Source organism: Anas acuta, chromosome 15, assembly GCF_963932015.1.
Source record: "Anas acuta chromosome 15, bAnaAcu1.1, whole genome shotgun sequence".
Lineage (NCBI taxonomy): Eukaryota > Metazoa > Chordata > Aves > Anseriformes > Anatidae > Anas > Anas acuta.
In genome coordinates, this window is record NC_088993.1 from 5724165 (window position 1) to 5745801 (window position 21637).

At 47.1% G+C, this 21637-nt stretch overlaps 1 protein-coding gene across 3 annotated transcripts in view; it reads left to right on the forward strand.

Moving 5' to 3' along the window:
* Nucleotides 1–21637, forward strand: part of PIGQ (phosphatidylinositol glycan anchor biosynthesis class Q) — a 34109-nt gene that overhangs the window by 3287 nt on the left and 9185 nt on the right. For all 3 annotated transcript variants that reach the window (XM_068698791.1, XM_068698790.1, XM_068698789.1), the window contains exons 2-9: nt 63–763; nt 6385–6516; nt 7728–7848; nt 12978–13104; nt 14114–14267; nt 17421–17532; nt 19320–19400; nt 20321–20435. In XM_068698791.1, the coding sequence (XP_068554892.1) occupies nt 90–763; nt 6385–6516; nt 7728–7848; nt 12978–13104; nt 14114–14267; nt 17421–17532; nt 19320–19400; nt 20321–20435 (1516 nt within the window). In that variant the 5' untranslated portion in view covers nt 63–89. The remainder of the gene's footprint in view (nt 1–62; nt 764–6384; nt 6517–7727; nt 7849–12977; nt 13105–14113; nt 14268–17420; nt 17533–19319; nt 19401–20320; nt 20436–21637) is intronic.

Below are 21637 nucleotides of genomic sequence, written 5' to 3' on the forward strand. Positions count from 1 at the left end.
AGCTGAGGTTTGCCTTGCATTTAATTGCCATCCCCAAGTTTTGTTTCTGTGTCTCTTAGCAGGTGTGCTGTTCTTCAGGGATCGCTGACATGGTACTGAAGGTGTTCTTCCCTTCGTGCTGCTCCTCAGCAGAGAGCGGCATTTTGATCGGGCGCTGGATCTCGGAGCAGAACTCTGCAGTTATCCTTGCGGTGGTCCATTTCCCTTTCATTCCCGTTCAGGTGAAGCAGTATCTCAGTGAACTCCAACGGGTGACTAAGGTCAATGTTTCCGTGCTTGGCTCATGGAACAACAGCAAGCAGGAGAAAGAAGAGAGCCTGAGCGAGTTCTTGGAAGACCTTGGGACAATATTCTCCCACGAGCCCTGGATTCAGATAAGCAAAGAGGGAGACAGCAAATTCTGGAGCTGTTCCACCCTTCAGAAACGATCTAATAACCACAGGGAAGAAGAAATCATCTTGGTGTATTATGACCAGCGCAAAGTTATGCTGTCCTGTCTGCACCCCCCTTTGGACACGGCTGCCTCCACCGCCCAGGAGGCGGAGGATGCTTCGAGGCTCTCTGCCATCTTCGACACCGTGGCAAAGAGCAAGGTGCTCTTCATGACGGACAGATACGACGATGGGCCCATCAAGCTGACCCACTGGCAGTCGGATGGCGTTGAAGCCAGTATCATCGTGGAGCTGATGAAGCAGGCCTCTGTGCCCGCCTGCATGCTGCTGACATTCCTGCTTTCGCTGATCTCTGGGGCCTGCAAGAGCAGGTAGGTGGCGTGGCATGGGTTAGCTTGAGTTTGTGAGGAAATGTGGTTCATACCACATTCATACCACATTCATACCACAGTGTAGGGTTCCTGCTCAACCCCAATAGGAGCACTTTATATAAAAATCAGTTTACTCATCAGCACCATTCGTGTTGTATCTCCGGTACTGTTTTTAGTTCTACGGACCTCGTGTGCCTCCAAGACGTCTCCTTTTCTGCTCTGAGGTCAGCAGCCTGTAAAATTACCCTTAGGTGGTACAGCAGGTGATATAATAGGTATGGACTGCAGTGCAGGGCAGGTGGACGTGCCTCCTGTGGGGCTCCTTGGTCCCAGCTGCATCACAGCCCCTCTCCTGTGCCTTCACCCCGGCAGGCACGGTGCAGGGGCTGGGGATGGGGCTGACGGACCTAACGCTGCTGGCAGGGACCAGCCACAGTGCAGAGCTGGCTGCCAGGAGGGGAACCCGCTGATACGAGTCTCAGATGTGAGAAGGGTGAAGGGAAGGGCTGCTCCTTGTGCCAGTCACACCACATCCGCAGACCAACCCAGTATAAACCAGTGGTGTGTAAGGTTCTGTGGGCAGCGGCATGCAGTGAAGCTCCCGAATGAACCTGCTGGTGGAAACAGGCTGCTGCAGAGCTGGTATTAAAGCATGGGGAGCTCCACTGAAAACAAAGGGTTCAAGGTACCCTCAGTCATGGTGGAGCTCTTGGACGGGTGGGGGGGCTCTCTGGGGAGGCACTGAGCTCTTCCCCATTGCACTAGGGGTAGCTCAGCCCTACTTCAGTTTTGTCACAGCTGAAACGTTGGTTTTCCAGCTGCCACATGGCTGGCAGGATGACGTGAGGGTTTTCTTTACGGCTCAATAGCCACGACTTCCTGCTCCCTGTTTGCTATGAACACCTCCATAGCTGTGAAACATCAGTTCATGGTGTGTCTCAATCCGTCATCCCTCTAGGAGACACTGGTGTGGCTCTGGGACCTCACAGCAGGTTACAGGCAACGCTGGTCTACGGGAAGCCTTGGTGAAATCCATTAGTCTAAATGATGAAACAGAATAGGATGCGTGGCAAATGTGTGTGCTACAGAGGGCTTCTGAGCAGGCTGTCAGATAACACGTCTGGTCAGCCAGCCCGGCGAGGCTGTGTCAGGGCAGGGACTGCAGGTCAGATCCCGTGCTGCAAGGGGACACTTTGATTGATCAGATTTGGATAACAGCTACTACTGTATTCATGGATAAATCTTCTCAAGTGCAGCCTAAGGGTGTGGGGAACGGTCTTTTAACAGGTTTCCAATTGCATGATGCTGTCGTGAAAAATTACAGTGAAACTCTTCATATGCAAGGGTTTGGTGAGCAGCTGGGTTCCGTGCTTTGGTATGAAGGAAGAAGTGCCCATTGTTAGACTACTCTGCTGGAAGACACTTCAGGTCAATCTCAGACGTGATGTGATCAGGGACCACCTCCAGGGATGGCTCTGTGGATGCTGAGCATGCATTTGGCTGTTAATGGACATGAAGGCAGAGCTTTGTGGCTGGGTAGAAGATTGGGAGTCAGCTCTGAAGGTCATTTGCCCTGCGTGGATTACGTTTGACAACCAACAAGCAGGATGATCCTTTCCCACGCAGGCCCTCACAAGCCAGCCTTGCTCACCTTGATCAGCCAGGTCCAGCCCAAGCCTCACAGGTCTCCAGAAGGCCATAGGCCAAGCATAACTTGGGAGCTCTCTCCCATTCCTTGCAGTCTGACAGGCTGGGCACAGATACTGCTGCCCAGTTTATCAGCAGCTATTCTGATTTTTTAGCTTTTCCTAAGCCCAGGGCAGATATTTGGAGGCAGAGCAGCGGCCGGGCTAGCAGCCAGCTGTGCATAGCAGCCAGCAGAATGCAAGGTTTGCTGTGCTTAAACCTAGGTTGAGCTTGTTCTTAACCTTGGGACATAGTTGTAGGTTTCTTTCTTCTTTGTTTTATTCACCCGTAGTATCAGCGTGATATTTGCTTATTTTACTGAGGTTTTAAAACATCATTTTTGGAGGAAATAGGTTAGCACCCAGCTTTCTGACAAACCTCCTGCTTGACATTTGAAGTCATTTAGCACAATTTGGTTCCGTTTACCACGTGCTGTATGGTACAGCCTCATTGTGCCAACATCTGCAATGCAGAGAGGGTTCAAGGATGTCAAATGCACGTGTCCTTCCCGTCCTCTCCTGTGCTGGGCCAGCCCGTACCCAGCGTAAAATGGGGTCTACCGAAATCAGAGCAGGTGACAGTGGAGCCATTGCCCGAGGAGATTTCCTGGGTGCCTGCTTTCACTCGAAACGTTTTGTGTGACTTAGGCTTTAACTAATTTATAGCAATTAGTTATTTGATGTATAATAATGGTGCCTTTTGGAGAAGTCACAGAGGCGCAAGGCTCTGTTCCCTGGTGCAAGGAGAGGGTCCTGCACAGACAAACAGTGAAAGATTCTCACTTAAGAAGTTCCCTTCTCCCTTTGCTCGACGTGTTCTCCCTTCTGGGGCTTACTACAGGATTTCTTTCCCAGATCTTTGGGATGTTAAAGGATGGTCAGCTTGGAAGAGCTACAGGAAAAGATCTGTGATGTCCACGCAGGCTGCAGGGGCTTGGGGCTTGTTTGGCTGTGCCACTGTTGCGTATTTGTGCTGGGGAAGCAGGGCGATGTGGTTCCAAGCCTCAGAAAGCGAGCAGCAGCCCCGATCCACGCTCACCAAATGTTCTCTCGTCTCACGGTAAGGCACTTCTTCAGCACCACCTCGTGCTCCGGGGTGGCCACTGCAACTCCATCTTCAGAGGGTGCAGAGTTCCCATTGCCACTGACGGTCCCCAGTGGGCTGTTTGGAAGGTCAGGGTGATTTAGTACCGGGACAATAAATTCTCTGTGCTCTGGTTTGTTTGTTTGTTTTTAAAAGTCCATTTACTTGCCTCTTACTGACACTGGGACCTCTGGTTCCTCACCCAGAAGGGAGGCGTTGTTCCTGCAGCTTCTAGCAGGGAGCAAAAGGCAGCTGCGGGTTCTGGAGCTGTAGCATTTGCATGTGATCTGGGTCCAGAAAGATTGTTTTTCATCTGATATCTGAAAAAAATCCTTGGAGAAAAAAAATTGAATTGGAAAATTGAGTTTTACTCATGCAGGCTATGTTAATTTATTGCTAAAATTCCTTATATGTGGAAGTATCCCAAAGATCTCCTGCTGTTTAAATAATGCAGAGATACGTCATTCTTGTTTTTTTTTATGAGTTTGATTGGTTTTCCATCACACTTGTAAAAATCATTCCGTATACTGTGTGATGAACAGGTGGCAGCATCTATGGCAATGCAGAGTCGGTACGCGCTGGGTAGGAGACGCCACAAGAAATATTTTTGGCTTTCTTCATCAGTCCCCTTACAGATGGGAGTTTCCAGAGCACATCTTGCAGCTATTATATCAAGCTTTTTGCAGTGTGTTTGTATTTTGATTTAAAGAAACGTGTACGTACTTGCCAAAGAAAGTATGTTAAGTGGAGTAGAGGTTGGCTCGCTCAAGTGGAAGGAGTGAGAGAGTCAGCCATGGTACGGAGAAGCAGAGAGCCCTGGTGCATCCCTTCCAACATGTGGGGCAGCATCTTGGCCTGGCCTGTTCGAACAGCCATGGGGTGCTCGTGGGGATCTGTCTCACCCATGTTCCCCAGGCAGGAGAGCAGCAGCGTGCCCTTCCCTTTGGCAGAGGACAGCAGAGGTGGCACAGCTGGGAGCTGCTGCAAGCTGGGGAGCCGTGGAGCAGCACGGGGCCATGAGCCATCGCCTGCCACCTGGCTCAGGGTGCTCTGGCAGCTGCTGTTTTGACCAGTTTTTCACTGTCAGCCTCCTGGGCATAATGGCACGGGCACAGCATGTCCCCCTTCCCCCTGCTTTGCATTTCAAGTGCGACCCTCTGCTTTCGCAAAGGTTTTCCAGGAGAGAACTTGGAGCCACCGGGCTGGGATATAATGGGAGGAGAAGCCTCGCCTGCACCTCTGCCTTGGCGAATCTGCAAACCCAGGTCTGTGAGGTGGGGGGTCAGTGCCCACCTCCCCGGCACACGTCGGGTGTCACCTCCTGGCAAGGCAGCTGAGAAGCAGCGCGCTGTCGTCTCCAAGGTGGGAGGCTGCGAGGCAGAGCTGAGTAACTCGGAGGCCTCGAGTTGAGAAGGATGATTCACGGCACACTGCATGTATTTCAGGAGCCAGCTATCTGAAATCTGGGGGGAAGGGGACTTCAGGACTCTGTTAAACAGAGAAACCATGCCTGAAGTCTGGTTGAAAGGGCTCAGAAGGGTGGGGGGAGCAAGGGGATAGCAGCCCCGGTGAGCCAAGCAGGGTTTTGAACCAGCCGTACTCCCGTGGTTTGTGTAGAAGGCATAAACAGCAGCCAGAGCCTTGGTCTGCCTGTCCTGATGACACTCTGCTGCTAAACTACAGGCTAAATTCCTCCTGATGAGGTCTGGGGCAGGCGTGTGCGCTTTCATGGACGTCTCCAGGCTGTGCTCACGAGCAATCCAAGCAGCTGTACAATTTCAAGAGCAAAGCAGGCTACCGGGAATAATTTTAGCATTCAGAATGAATGTAAACTGAAGGAACATGCCAAAGCAATAAAACGAGTAGGTGAAAGAAATAACTAAGAGTGAATATTGATTTCTGGACCTTTAATGAGTGAACCAACTGTTGTGGACAGGAAAGAAGCGATCCCAATTATGTGAACATCAGAATTTATTCCCCCCAACAACCCCGGTACTCTGTGTCACTGCACTGCTATTAAGCACGCTGACAAACCTGCCTCCAGTGGTGTCATTTTGGACTACACAAATCACACTTGTTCCTTCTTTTGTATGTTGTGTGGTAATAAAAGTAACTCCCAAAGATAATTGAGCATCATTTAATACTTTCCTTCTGAGTCATTAAAAAATGAAACATGTGACTGTTCCCTCCCCTACAAGCTTAAAGTGGGTGCTGACATTCAGTATTTAATTAGGACTCCAAAATTTGTTATCTGCATAGTGCTGGTCAACCTTGCCAAGGGGGTGGAGAGAAGATAGGAGTGAAGACCCTGAGAAGGGCATTTAAAAGTAATAAAGAAAAAAAAAAAAAAGATGGGGAAAAAGGGACAAACTGTAGGGAGAATGCAGCTGTCCTTTATACCAAGCTCACTTGTGATTTTACTAATCACGTTGGGGTCTGTGAAGCAGTTGTGCTGTGCTGTGTTGTTGCAGTATATACAGAACTGCCTCGATTCCAGTCTCCTGAAAACCTGGAGCAGCGTGCAACCCTAGTGCTGTATCCCAGAGCCCAGGGCGGGATCAGTAACACCTTCTGCCTTCCAAGGAAGAGCAAGGCACTTGGTTCTGCAGAATGGAAATGAGAGGTTGGGTTGTCTGCTTTAAATGTCTTGGTCTGGGAAAGGTTGCTTTAATTCTGTTAACCTTTAAGAGAGTGGTGAATGTGTAATATTCTTTAATGGTAATACGTTGATGCTGTTTCTGGTTACATAACCTGACCTTTACACTGAATGTTTTGCATGGAGTTTGTACAAACAACATGCAGCCTGCTATATGGCAGAAGCAAAAGAGGAGGTTCCTGTTGTGTTTCTGCAGGATGCTGAAGTTTTGGCCTTTGTCTTTCCTGTGGAGCAAACTCTCAACTTGTGAGCAGCTGGCACATCGCCTGCAGCACCTCCAGGTCATCAGCAGCAACAAGAAGGCTCAAAACCAGACCCAGCTAATGAGGTATGGAGTACCCATAAAGGCATGCACGTCTTTGCTCTAGCCCTGTCTTCTCTGGGGAACCCAAACCATGGATCCTTTGCCTGCTGCAGGGATCTGCAGCTGGCCTGGCTGACACGACAACACTGTGGGGTCCTCGTTGCACCACACTGCGTTGCCTTGCTTGGTCTACTCTCTGCTAGTTTGCAGATTTCTGCCTTGTGCTCTGTTTTATACCACTTACACCTTTTGCCAGATGTATGCCTTCTTCCCTAGCTTGGGAAAGACGACTGGGATATTGCCCCCAAAAAGTTTGTACCGCACCCACATGCAGGGCGTTGCTAGCAATACTCCCACAAGCTCACTGCTTTCACATATGTTGCCAAGGTTAACCAAAACCTGCAATCAGTATTCAGCGGCACTTTCCAAAAGAGCAGAAAGGTTTAAATGCTGCCCTCTTTCACCCACTCTTTACGTACTGGAGACCAGAGACTCCAGCAGCAGTAACAAAGTCAGTGTAACAGAACAAGCAAAGGTGAAGCACAGTGAGTGGAACAGGGAGAGGCAGGGATTTGAGACAGGTCGTACTGAATGTCCTATGGCCATTACACAGCAAGCCTTATGCTGTGTAGTTCCCTGATCCTGCAGGAGTAAACTTAAAATGCTTAAAATGGATTAGTAGATTTGAAGGCCAAAAGTAACTGTGATTGTTCAATCTGGTTTCCAGAATAACTCATGTCATGGCATTTCATTCAGAAACTCTAGCAGTGAGGGGCAGCTTGGTAGCCCTTCTGGATGTTTATGAACCCAGAAACACAGTTTATTACATTGCTTAGTGGTTCACCTACCACTAGAGGTGGTACTTCTTAGAAAGCTAATCTCAGCATGGATGCTCCAGGTGACAGTGCCCTTAGTACTGTTAAATTCCCGCTGGGTGTGCACATACACTTTGTTTAATGTTATTTTTCTTTGTAGCTTTAACCCCGCTTTTCGCTCCCCTTATTTAAAAAAAGGTTTCATGGTGTGGCAGGCTCGGAGTCACTTGGCGTTTGGCCCCAAGTAGCAGCACATCAGTGAAAGTCAAAAGCACTCTGCACCACGTTTCTTTAGTAAATTGTCCCGGTGTTCCTGGGACATGAAAGATGCTATGTAAGTGAAGCCAACAATTGTCATTGAAACTTGAAGTGCTGTCCTTTTTTTTGCTCTAACGTTGTTTCTTTTTATCGTGCATGCAGGAAAGCCAACATCTTTGTCTCCCTGCTGATTGATGTGGCTCTGGGAATACTGCTCATGTCCTGGCTGTACAGAAAGAACCGGATCGGTCACCTTGCTGACACCCTCATCCCCGTGGCTGATGTAAGTCTGCTCAGAGCCATTCCTCTTTCAGCTTCTGTGGGTACTGACCAGCTCTTGATGCCTGAAGTGCCTGTAAGGAGGCAATGCCTTAAACACAAGGATTTCAGAGAGAGTCCTGTCTGAAGTCATGCCAATTAGGTCTCCGCAAGAACAGTGAAATCTTCAAATCAGGCCTCCTGGGGCTGTTCAAAAGGAACACAGCTCTGGCTTGAGTGTGCAGTAAATAGTAATTAGATACTTACTCGAGGATTGTTCCAGCTCCCAAAGTAACAATTATGGCTTGGGCAGAGCCGTGCAGCTGCAGGTTGGAGTGGTTATCAAGTTCACAGAAGTATCGTCAAGTTGCTTTATGGGGCATTTGGGAAAAGAAAGCTGTAACTTGGGTTGAATCTGATAAACTGCTGAAAAGTCAAACCTGATAAGCATGCAGCTGTTCTTGTGAAGAGGAAGTTCATGGGGAAATCCAAAGGTATTCGCTAGTCAGGATGCAAACACCTGAAATCCTAAGAACTCTGGTGTGCAGATGGTAAACAAGGAGAACTTGCTGTGTCCTGTGCTTTTCTCAAACAACTCCTCTTGCCCACTGAGATCCCTCAGCATCAGCATAAATTCATGAAGAACAAGTATGACTCATACTGCCCTGCTTTTCTGGTGGCTCATTTTAAGTGCTTCACTCCAATATATCTGCGTAGTGGCAGAAAGGAACATATAATGCACTTCGGAGGCTGGAGGCCAGACCATTAATCTAAAGTTAGCTCTGGTTTTAGAGCTTCTGTGTCTTGGGAATACATGTGCAGCCAACGTTGAGCATTGTCATGCAGCTGCACAACCTAATCCTTTCTCTGCTCACTTTTCTTTCATTTCTGGGACAGAAAATGAATCTTTCCATTGGTTTCTTTCTGGGAGCTGGAAGACATCCTCTCATCGCTCTTTTTCGGTTTCATGGTTGGGAGGAATTTTATTCTGATTAGAGAATTCCAGCAGCAATTTGTTTTTTACTAATCCTGTCTTTCTTGGAAAGAGATCACAATTCCCTTGACAATGATCTGCTTGGTCCATGTCTAACATTTTCATTGTCACAAGCCATATGTCTCTGATCATTCTTGTACACGCTGTGCTTTCAGAAAATGTGTATGGAGTGTGTATGGAGATCCAGCATAGCTGTGAATCATTATTATTGCTATTTTTGTTGTTTTTCATAGTCAAGCTTAAGGACTGCATGTTTTAAGGAGTGCTGCAGACGTTACTCAGAAGCAACGTTGGGATAGGAAGGACTACATTTCTTCTGCAATACACTTACTCCCGTAGTATTTGAGCTAAAAGCTAAGAATCATTTTGTAAGTCTTATTCCTAAGTCTTCACCCTTGCAGATATTTCAGCTGGAAAAGTTTAAGTTCTCTAAAACTCACCCCGTGGGATTATTCCAAGTGTCCAACTCTCAAAAATCTGATTTCTTAACAATCTGTAAAGAAGTGGCTTTTGGCTGTGTTCCCGTTTGCGCAGGTGGCTCCAGGAGGGGTTCCATCTGCCCGGTGTCTTTGGCAGATGGACGCTCTCTGTGCTCAAGGTGTATCTGATCCCAGCACCTGTCCTGGACAGCCTCGCTTGTGAGAGTTGCTCATTCATTCCTCTTTCAAAAAATTAGCTCATCTGTCACTCCACTTTCATATCGTAGCACCGGTTATTTTCATCACATCTCCTACGTGTGCTGACTTCATTACCTCGGTGTCACCAAGAGCTGTTTGCTTACTTTTCTGCAAGTGAGAACTTCCCCTTGTATGGGTGGCCCTGTATGGTTTGTGCCTTTCTTCTCCACAGTATCTCCAAGCTTATCAATTCAGGCCACTTATAACTCCTCTGACTTTCCAGCTGTACTTTCTGCTTTCAAGCTTATTAGATTGTGGATGTATAATTGTTTGGAGTCCTTTTACTGCCTTTGGTAGGCATCGATTTATGTACATTATGTGCAGGCCTTAAAAAATGCAGTTTTGAGTGATCCCAAAATATACCAATGACTTCAGCGTGTGGTGTGCAAGCCAGCACCACTTCTTTTCCGGTATGACAGCAAAATCTCCCCTTAGCCATTCAACAGTAGGTTTCCACTTTGCTGCTGAGTGTCCATCTGGTACACATTATTCCCATCACTTGGGCTTTCTCAAGTGCTTGTGCTGCCAAATTCAGTAATGCAAACTTTCCCCTGTGCAGAACGAGTTACTATTCCTTCCCTAAAGCTCCTTGCTACTCTGCTTTGGATGTGCCCTACATCTGATGATGGCATTGACCTTCTTACATCTCTGTATCTGCTAGTAAACAGAACATTATATATATTTTAATAATCTTATCATAATATGTATATATGTACAACCTCATTGTAACCTTATGGATTTGACTGATTTTAACATTGGCAATTTTTTAGCTGTCTGGGGGCTGGAAGCAAAGCTTTTTTTTTTTCTTTTCTTTTTTTTTCTTTTTTTCCTAGTAAACATCCTTCTGGAAGCAAGCAGGTGCAGGTAGATTATTTTGACTCTCAACAATTGCCAGGGTCACAAGCTCAGCCTGCTGACGTGAGGATCAAGCCGTGTTCCCTAGCTGTCATTCGTCATCCCCTGATATAATGGTTCTCAAATCAGCACTTAGCTAGCAATTGTTGATGATGCACAAGACATCATTGACTGCAGCTCCCACTTTCACAGCTTGATGAGCTGTGCTGTGCTGACTGTAATAACAAGTTGCCTTTGTCAGTAAATGAAGCAGATGTGATTCAGACACCTAGGGAGTGACTGGGGAGTAGCTGTATGCAACACGAAGGACTGATTTTGGAGCAGGCTTTAAAAAACAAGAATGGAAAATGTGAATAATCTGCTCTCTGTAGGTGCCCTTACAGCTCCTACCCTCCTCCTTCCTCTTGCTCCCACCAGGCTTCCCAACAGCAGTCCTTGTTTTTGCCTTCCACAAAAATATCCAATTCAAAGTGCTACATTTTTTTTCTGTTTTGAGATGAAGAACCGCTTACAAACCCTCTTTTTTATTTTTTCCTCTTTCACCTCTTGCATCCTGGCTGTGTTCTCTTTTCCTTAGGCTGTAATCTCTTTGAAACAAATATTTATCATAGATCATGCCTCCAAAAATGTGACTGGAGCTTAGATCTAATTGGATGCAAGTTCCTATTCAGTTACGTTTTCCAATATATAAACAAAGCTAGTAGAGAGAATGCTGCCTGGAAAATATTCTTAGGTGTTACTTTATAAAATCACAGGTAGGTGCCTGGCAGGGAGTGCTTTGGCTCTGCTTTCAGTGCCTTGTGCAAGATGCTTCACTCAGTTTGCCGTGGTTGTCACAGCACCACGAGACAAATGGAGACAAGCAAGAAGAACATGGCTGTGAAGATTTCCCATCTAGAATATTGCCAGCCAAGTTAGCTTTAGTCTCCAGTTTGGTGATGTCCTTACACCCCTTTATGAAAGCACTTCCATGTAATTCACTGTGTCTGATTTAGTAACACTGATCACATTCCGTATGCATGACTGCAACAAGAGGATTAGACTCCCAGTCACCTTTTACGATCCTGCTTGCTATTGATCAGTCCTAAAATATCTGGCTGCAAAATAGCTTGCAAGGTTATGCTTGAGGCCTGTGTTTTGAAATGCTTTGCCCAGCTAAATAGCAGCAAGCTAGGGCACCTTCCCAGGGTTACGTGCCCCTGTCAAAATTTAGTGGTACCGCTGGAACTGGAAGCCTTCAGAAGCAGTCAGAGCTGGAAAACAGCCTTGCTGAAGGACTGCTTTCAAGCATTTAAATATTTCATTAAAATCCCCAAATGCTTTTTCCAAGTTACAAATCCAACAGTTTAAATATTAAAACCAGTCTATTTATACAGTAGCTAAAAGTTCTCAGTGATGGAGGTAAGATCTGTGGGTTCAAAGCAGTTCTGACTTACTGCAAGATATTTTAAGGGACGTTGAGGCAGAGGGTAAATGAAGGAAATAAAAAGGCAATCTTGTTCAGGGGATTTTCGGATAAAGTGAAGATGGAGCTCTGAGTTTTGCCACTACACTAAAAGTAAATGCTTACAAATCCACTTTGCGATGATCCAGATGGTCAATGAAATGTAATCATTTATTGGAAAACATTTCCTCTTAGGGAAACTTTCCCTACAAATGATGGGGAAACGAGGCTATAGCACATCAGCTTCAGATAGCAAGTCTTGACTCTTATGCACACTTATTTACTCACAGTCTCTGCTCATGTGGGACAGTGGGTGAGGTCACTTCTTCCAGGTATGTTCCCCACCTCTTTGCTGCCTCCAGCACTCTCTGAGGAGCAGAGCCCCACCATCTTCTGCCCTGCCTGCTGCAGTCAAAGCAGTGTGATGCAGAGAGAAAATCAGTAAATAATTTGGGATTAAATCACCAGAAATCGAGAGTCAAAGCCCTCTGTGATTTGGGAACAAACTCCATCAGCATTGTTCTCAGTGATTCAGAAGGCTTCTTTTTTACTGGGATGCTGTGGGTATCTCTCTCTGAAGCCTGCAAGTGAGACAAGACAGTGGTTTACCACAGAGTAGAAAGCAAGCTAGTTTGTATATGAAGCACGTTTACATAATTGTGTTTTCTAGCCTGCTGTAAACTCATACAGGTTATTTCATTGTAAAATTTTCCTGTTTTGTCCATGAGCACACAGCCATCCTGCCCCCTTGCAGATCCTGGCTGCTTTCCCCATACTGAGATTGCTCTTTCAGTTCTGACTTTTCAGTTTTCCGTCCAATTAAATTCGTTTGTACTCCAGCATTTGCCATCTATTTCAAGAATACTTATTACACCAAGAAATCAGACTACAAGTCTACCAAACACATCCATGAACAAACCCTAGGCTCATGTTCCCAGCAGAAACCATTTAAGCAGTTTAGCTCTCTCTGCTGTTATGTTTAGGTTCAGTAAAGAGTCATTTTCCAATAAAGTTGTTTCTGAGTTAACTAGTTTTCTATAGTCCTTTGATTTTTTTTCTCCATTGCTTTGAAGGGTGGGGTGAAATAGTTTTTTGTGGGGTAACATGTTCAGTACACTGGACTTGTTTGATGTGGTAGGAATTTATCTCAGGCTGCTTACGTGTTTGCTTCCATGTGTTTGTAGCATGTAGCTGAAGAGCTCCAGGACCTGCTCCAGTGGCTAATGGGAGCACCAGCTGGACTGAAAATGAACCGAGCTTTGGATCAGGTGTTGGGCCGTTTCTTCCTTTACCACATCCATCTTTGGATTAGTAAGTGCAGTTGTTTAACTTTTCAGCTTCCCTTTTCATCTCTTCCCTCCCAAGTGCTTAATGTTTGCCTAGAGGTGAATGAATCAAAATGCACTCCTGCAAGTACAGACTCGTCTGTGAGTCTTCCTGCTGTGGGAACTCAAGCCAAAGTTGGATTCCCACACAAGGAAGTCATGCATATTAAACAAAGTGCTTGTCGTGGTGCTTTGCAAGAAGTGCAAGTCACTATGGAGCTTGGTTTCTTGGTGCCATAGGTGGTGAGTGTCCAAGGGAAGGTTTTAGGTCTTACGTAGGCATTGCCCTGTAAGAGGCAGGTGATAGGATAGGGAAGAGAAATGTGTTTTTGGGATGCAAACACAACCCCTGCCCTGCCACTGACTTCAATTTAGTTTTTTAGAGCTTTTCTATGTGTATTCCCTCCTTGAAACACCACACCGCTGTTATCCTTAGTAAGTGTCTTGATAAAGGAAAATAGTCACGATGGGAACAAGCTCCTTAGTTATTATACTGACGTAGTCTACTTGACATTCAAGTAAGAGACTTTACTCCACTTCAGTGATGAAAGCTGCTGTGTGTCTCTAGACTGTTTTATTTTACAAAATGTCATTTGGGATGGTTTCTGTGGGAATAAGAAGAAGAGAGATCACTTCAGTAAAGCTTGACATGTGCGGTTAAAAATGTAATCAGGAACCTGGACACAAATCTAAAAAAGTAGGCTCTGTGTGGAGCAAGGTGACTGCTCTGCTCAAGCTGAGCACATCCTTGCCTTCCTCACAAAGCTGCCACACCTGAACACAAACCCAGGGGAAAAGAGAGCTGTTTTTTGTCCTCCTAAGCAGAAGATGGCCATCTAAAGGAACTTTCCAGTTTCACTTCTATATTTTTGTGGCTATGATTTCTGGAGCAATGTTTGAACAGAGGGGAGAAACCAGACGGGGAGAAAATCAGTCCTTTGAGACTGTCATCATAAAATGTATCGGTCAAACACTGACCCTGCAATGTCCACTAGGCTACATTCACCTGATGTCCCCATTCATTGAGATGATCCTCTGGTATGTCGGTCTGTCGGCTTGTCTGGGCCTGACCGTGGCTCTCTGCATCCTCTCTGACATCCTTGCACTTCTGACCTTCCACATCTACTGCTTCTATGTCTACGGAGCAAGGTAAGTTATCTCACTTGGCTGTGTGTTGGGTATGTTTGTGGAGAAAGTCTGATGGACATTCAGGGCCTATCGTTATTTTGTGGAGCACTGCACCTAACAGCTGTCTGCTGCGGCAGCTATTGATTACCGATGGAGTCAAAGCCTCTTGCTAAAACCAGATGGACACTCAATGTACAGAAAGCATTAGCAAAAAGCAGGGACTGGGGATACCTGGGGCCACTGTGGCTTGATTCCTCACCAAAGAATCCACAAAACCTAAACCTTGATATATCAAATCTATGAGATAATGAATCATCTGATCCCAGGCCCAGCTCTGCTACTAGGTACATTCAGTCCTGCTGTAGTTCTCTTGAATTCACAGCTTAAGCCAGAAATTAATCTGTTGCTTTCTTTTATGCATGTAGAAATGATAGTCACAGCAGTGCAAGCAATCTATCTTTCAGTTCTCGTTTTATTCTTAAATATTTACTTACTGTTTTAGTGACCTGGAAAAATAAAACTACGCGACAGGTAGAGGGCAAGTTCACCCTATCCCTTTGATTCAACCTCTCCTAATACTCTTCAGTGGCACCCCACTCAGTGGTTTTTCAGGGAACTAGAGGAGATGAGGAAGAAAGGGAAACACTTGTTCTTCTGGAGAAACCCATAAGTCCCTGTCTCTGCCTGGCTTCAGGGATTCTTGTCTGGACTGTGGAGCCCAGGTGGCAGCTTTGGGGTTATGGCAGGACTGTGCCACCATCCTGGTGGCATTGTCTGGGCCTACTGGAGGGCCTCACTAGGGAGCTAGGCAGAGGCTCTGGGGGAGCGTGTGGCTTTGGGGCACCTCCTGTGCTGGGCACGCTGGGGTTACTGTGCAAGCAGTGCCTGCTGACGAGCTCTGTTCCTGCCCTCCGTTAATAAGTGCTGCAGCAAGGCATCACACAGACCGCTGGAGAATAGCTGCTCTTGCCAAGGAGACGAGATAGAAGGTAATGAATAATGGAACCTTTGGCTTATAAAGTACAGAACTGCTGTTGTTCCTCCCCAGGCTCATAGCAGAGGGCTCCGCATTGCAAACAGCAGAAATAGAAGCACTTCAGTTACATGTAGTGTAGGGATATGAATTGGTTCTGTTGTGAGCGTAGGGCTTACACTCGAAATCAGTCATGTCAGTAAAGCAGAGTTTCTTCCCAACACCTCTAGTTCACTAGAATTTCTGTTTTGGGATGTGAAAAATGCCCTTGGTCCCTTCCAATTGTGAGTGGAAACAGGAAAAGCATTTTCTCTGCTGATTGTTTTCCCGTCGTGAGCTGCAGGGAGCCTATCTACCAGCCTGGGCTGTGTGTTAGAAGCGTAGAGCAGCTGTACGCTACCTTGCTGCTGGCACCAAACTGTCCCTGCTGTGCTTGGTGTCCCCACAGAGAGCCAGGAGCGGGTACCAGTCGCCCACACCAGCACAGCCACCGCAGCACCTTCGTGCAGCTGGTGGAACAAATGCTGGCTCAGGTGCTGCTGAGCTCTGAGCTCCACCTCTGAAACAACCCATGCAGTGAGACGAGAGCGGGCATGTGTGTGCAGGCAGCGGTGAAGGTAGAGCAGGTCCATCAGGTCCACACGCCTGGTGTCGTGCTGGGGCATGCAGGTGATGGGCAGCCTGCATCCCAGCCCTGTCAGGTGTGCGCCAGCAAGCTGGAGGAGTGCTCCCGGCACCCTCTGGCCCCGAGATGAGAGCGCTGAGCTGTGCCTGCCAGCCCAGGCACCCTGCCAGTTCCTTGAAGCAGTTGGTGTTCCTCAAACCAGATTCCTCGCTGGGGGAAGACTCCTCGCCGCTGCTTTCACAACACTTGTCTTGAAGGCTCAGCAGCCTCCGCACTTGAAGGAGGCTGGGTGACCGGTCTGGCTGCCGGAGCTCAGGCTCTGCTCTGCCCCACGGGTTGGTTCTGTCCCCGTTCCTCACAGCCCTGAATGTCAGACACTGCTGCCCAGGGTTCTTGGTGACTCTTCTCCCTTCCAGGGGCTCTTTCTTCCTCTGTGTTGTTCTGTAGATGTCTCTGTTTCCCACCTCTTAGCACCCCAAGCATCTCTCACCGTTGCCGCTCTCCTTGGAGAGCTCTGAGTGTCACAGCACCGAGTGAAACAGCCTGAAAGGACACGGTAGGGGTGCCACCAGCCGTTTAGTAGATTTCTTCCCACTCTTGTGGATGAAGGTGCAAGGGCTCCAGTCCCCTCCCTCGCCTCTCTGCTGCAGAGGCAAAATTGAATTGTACTGATGCAAGTGTGAAGGACAGGGCCTTGGCCACCCCAGCCGTGGCAAGGGGAGGTCTGAACCCTGCAGCTCTCAGCACTGCATGTATGCCAACCTCTTCCCCAGGAGCAGACATCCAGAGACTTGCCATAGGCAGTGGGCATGGCGAGGAGGTTGCCCTCCAGCAGTGCGGCTGGCCCCAGGACAGCCGAGCGAGTGGTTAGCATTTTATCTGAGTCTTTTCCCCCTGTACTCGGCTCTGGTGAGGCCGCACCTCAAGCACTGTGTTCAGTTTTGGGCCCCTCGCTACAAGAAGGACATCGAGGTGCTTGAGCGGGTCCAGAGAAGGGCAATGAAGCTGGTGAGGGGCCTGGAGAACAAGTCCTATGAGGAGCGGCTGAAGGAGCTGGGCTTGTTCAGCCTGGAGAAGAGGAGGCTCAGGGGAGACCTTATTGCTCTCTACAGGTACCTCAAAGGAGGCTGTAGAGAGGTGGGGGTTGGCCTGTTCTCCCACGTGCCTGGTGACAGGACGAGGGGGAATGGGCTTAAGTTGCGCCAGGGGAGTTTTAGGTTGGATGTTAGGAAGAACTTCCTTACTGAAAGGGTTGTTAGACATTGGAACAGGCTGCCCAGGGAGGTGGTGGAGTCACCATCCCTGGAAGTCTTTAAAAGACGTTTAGATGTAGAGCTTAGGGATATGGTTTAGTGGGGACTGTTAGTGTTAGGTCAGAGGTTGGACTCGATGATCTTGAGGTCTCTTCCAACCTGGAAATTCTGTGATTCTGTGATTCCCCGGGTGGATTTCTCCTGCCACACCGAGCTGCATGGTGCTGTGGCTGAGTGGGCGCAGGGGTGCAGTGGTGATGGCTGTTTTCTGAGGCAGCTCAGGAGCTCGCAGCTCTAACGCGCGACGTCTTCTCTTTGCCCAGGCTCTACTGCCTGAAGATTTACGGCCTGTCATCTCTCTGGCGCTTGTTCCGTGGGAAGAAGTGGAACGTCCTCCGGCAGCGGGTGGATTCCTGCTCCTATGACTTGGACCAGGTAGTGCTGCAGCACCGGGGGCTCGCTGCAGGGCACTGCCTGCAGGCAACGCGGTCCTGTTCTGCTTTGGGTAATATTGAGAGGGAGGCCACGGGAGGCTCAGTGGTGCCCAAAACGAGCACATTGTGCAGCGCTGCATCCTCTTCAAGCAGACCCTGGGCCCTGCAGCACCCCTGCACTCTGCACGCTCAGGTTTGCCCTGCTGAGCTTTGCTGGGTGCTGCGGATTCTCGTGGCTCCTGGAGCCCAGGATTGGGTACGGGGAAGGAGGCAAGTTAAGAAGTGGTGCCCAGCAGTGTTGCCGTAGGAACAGACTCGCCAGCGTTTCTATTAAAAGGCCCCGTTTCATTCACACTGTGCTGGATCCTGGCCCACACGTTCTCGCTCAAACAGCAGAGGCAGTTTTTTTTTTTGTCAAACACTGTAATCTCTATTGAAATTCTGAAATGCCATATGAAAGTTCAGCAGAGCCTGTCTGTGCCACACCTGCTGTTGCAAACATCGCTAAAAGAATAAAATAATATTTGGTAACTTCCAGGGCCAGTGCCTCTCTGTTGCAACAGATAAGCTAGAGCTTCTGGCACTGCAGTGGGGGAGCTAATTTTCTTTTCTTTGGTGCAAGAAAAGCAAGAGCCTCTGTGTCAGGCTGCCTGTTTACGCCAGGGTTCTGCCCTGTGTGCTTTGAGGAGAATTGGTTTGGCACTGCAGGCTTCATCCTGCTGCTCCGGAGGCCAGTGGGAATTCTGTCATTGGCCTGAGTGGGACGAGGCACTCAAAGCTGACCTTAAAAGACTTCTGGAGATGCTAAGCAACTGCAGTGCAGTGACAGAGGAGGCGAGAAGCAACTGCTGTGAAGAGGATGGGTTGGACTGCGATCTATTTCTGGTTACATGCATAAAGCTGGGATGTTGATCCACCTCTGTGACAGGAGTGTCTGGGTTATTTGCTTTCATAACATGCCGTGGCCACGGTCTCTTCCTGCAGAAATGGCAGTGCCCTGTGTTCCTGTGGCCTCTCTGTTCTGGAAGCTGTGACTAAGAACTGAAGAGTCAGATCTTTATTTGTCATAAATCCGTATTTCTCCACTGATTCTAGCTGGAATTAATTAGACTTCAGCCAGCTGGGCCAGCCCAAAATGGAAATAACTTGTTCTGTGGGCAGCAAAGCTAATGACACCTGCTTTCCTATGGATTTTTCTCCTTTATATAGTCTAAATATTGCACCCCCCACTCGGTAACTCTAACTTATTTCCCACTGAGCAGGATACTGAAGTCCTGTGGCTGCTGTGGAGCTGCAAACATGCAGAGTGGGCAGCCAGCTGCTGCCTGTGGGAATGGTTATCTACCCAGCTCTCCTGAAACAAGGAGGAACAAAAATACTTCTCAAACGTCTATAACATTCCCTACCCTTCCACCTTTTTCTGGTAAAAACTGACTGGTGGCTTTAAAACTTAAAGGGGTAGAGGATGGACAAACAGCATGGTCACATAAGCCCTGTTTCCTAAGGAAGCCAGACTAAAATAGGAAATATTGGGCATTGTCTATAAAGGAAAAGTGCTGTCAGGATCCAGCTTGTTTGTCTTTCCAAACGTAGTCACAGAGAAGATAGCCTCAAAAAAGGCCCAAAAAGAGAAGTAATACTGAAAATATTCAAGGTAACAGAGTTATTCAAATAGGGAATACAAATAAGTTAAGAATCTTGCAATCTGTCATTGTTTCACCATTTCCTATTTTTATTTTATTTTGCCATTGCTTTACTAATGATTGTTTGTGTTTCTTTTTCCCCCAGTTATTTATTGGCACATTGCTATTTACAATCCTGCTGTTCCTCCTGCCTACAACTGCACTGTATTATTTGGTGTTTACCCTGGTAAGATTTCATCCCTGAAGCTAATGGTATTATGTCTTCTGAGGTCTTTTTTTTTTTTTTTTAATGCTTCCTTGTCATTTACTGTCATCCACAAAGAGAATCCAAGATTTATCTGAGTGTTCAGGAAGGGTTCTCACACAACCCATGTAGGCCACGCAAGTGGAATTCAGGATACGTGTCTGTGTTTCTCCAAAGGGAATTCCCAGCAAATCCAGGTCAGCAGGACATGCTGTTCCCCTGCCTTCTTTCACCCAGAAGTTATTTTTAATCTTTCCGTGCCATGTCTGGGGTGACGACCCCTCTAGTTTGATCCAGAATAACTTCTTCAAGAAGTTAACCTTCTGTGTTAAATGCTGTCAGCCAGGCTTTGCTTGGAGGATTGGACTTCCTTATTTTTCCTTTTTCCCCCAATACAACCAGTCCTATCTGCAGCCTGCCTGAAGCACAATTTTCCACAGACAGAGGCCTTCACATGATTTCAACATCTTTTATGAGCTCTCTCTTCTCAGATGAGCTTGACAGCAAAAATAAATGCTGTCTGACAAAAGGAGGTGCTTTAGTCAGGGGACATAAAGCACTAAGCAGAAAGCTCATTTTTGACTGCTTTGCTTTTGCTTAAATGCTCTACACGGGGTTTCTTCAAGCAGAAATTAGCTACTTCAGCTCATTGCTGGAGAGTGGGAAATTTGCATTCACTGATGGAGTTCACTAGAAATGGAAACCTGAATTCTCCCTCTTAGGCTCTGACAGTTGAAAGTTGAGATGGTCAAAGAACATCATGCAGGGCCTGTCTAGACATCAGACCCACCTTGGGATGCTTTAGCTTACACACAGGGTCAGACTGCAGATTAACTCATGGGTTTTCAAGGGTTACTTCTCCTGTTTCTCTGCGATTTGCTTATTAAACTGTTTTTCTGTAGCTCCGTTTGCTGGTGGTGATCGTGCAAGGCCTGATACACTTGCTAGTTGATCTGGTTGACTCTCTGCCTCTGTATTCGATCATCCTTCGGCTCTGCAGATCCTACAGACTTGCAGGTAAGTCCTTCAGCACTGGATATGCAAAAGGTCATGGATTTTGCATTATGCATTTCATTTTGATGGAATGGATAGCTTCTAAATAGAAAGATGCAGAGGGCTGGGAAAGAACCCAAGGCATAAGTCATTCTGTTGTCCATACTGTTAAATAGCTCCTGCAAGAGCAAGATGAGAATGTCAGTGGAAAAACATTTGATGCTGAATCAGAGTCACGAGCACTTTTACAAAGCCTGTGATAACGAAAAGTGACACCCAAGCAAACACCATTCAAATCAGTTCTTTTCTTTTTTTTAATTTCAGTTCTAGTGTATTAGGCCAGGTAAAACATCTGAGAGGTAAACAAGGTGTTAACCTGGTGTGTTTTGGTTATGAAACAAATGGCAAAAATACTTGGGAAGTCTGCTCTTTCAGTGGGCTGGATTGACAGAGAATGTGAATCACTGGAGCTCCAGTTCTCAGCTGACTTTACAAACTGAAGTCCTGAACTGAGATGTTTGGTTCAACTTCAGAGGTCTGGGGAGGTTTCAGACAATCATTCCCTTTTTGAGATTAACCTATCACCATTTTTAAACTATTTATCATTTCTCACCTTTTGACAACAAGCCATGGTTAGTATCAGAGTAAGGGATCATTCTGAAATGGATTTCACTGTCAGTAGATAGAGTTGATCCGGTTAAAACCAGGCCAGTCTAAATCATTATCTTCCATCCATTTAAAGAGCATGCAGTGGGAATTTTAAAAACAAGAAAAAGCTTTATCATCATCGAAAGAAAGCTAGTCATCAAAAGTAAAGGAAGCCTAAGGGAACTGGGACAACATACTACAGGGAGCCCTGTATGTTGTAGTGGTGCCAGGTTTGATTTTGGGAAGGTAGAGCTGAGCGATGTTACCAAGGCTGTTGTTTTTCCATGCGTGCTTTCTGCATGTTCCTATGAATTTCCTGCTAGAAGCTTCGTAGCCTTTCAGAGCTGCCTTTGGAGAACAGGAAATGCTGCTGAAGAAAACTCATCCAGTAGACAGCAGGTCATAGGTTAGAAGGAGATCTTGATGCCTCTGAGAGTTGTAAGCCCCTGTATTCTCATCAGTCTGGGGTTACTTCTCAGTTTTGGTAAGCCAGCCACCCTTTGCAGGGTGATAAGCTTCCGCCCAGGTAGAGGATTGTCTGCTCAGTTTTTTGTTACCAAACTTTTGCTGCTGGCTAT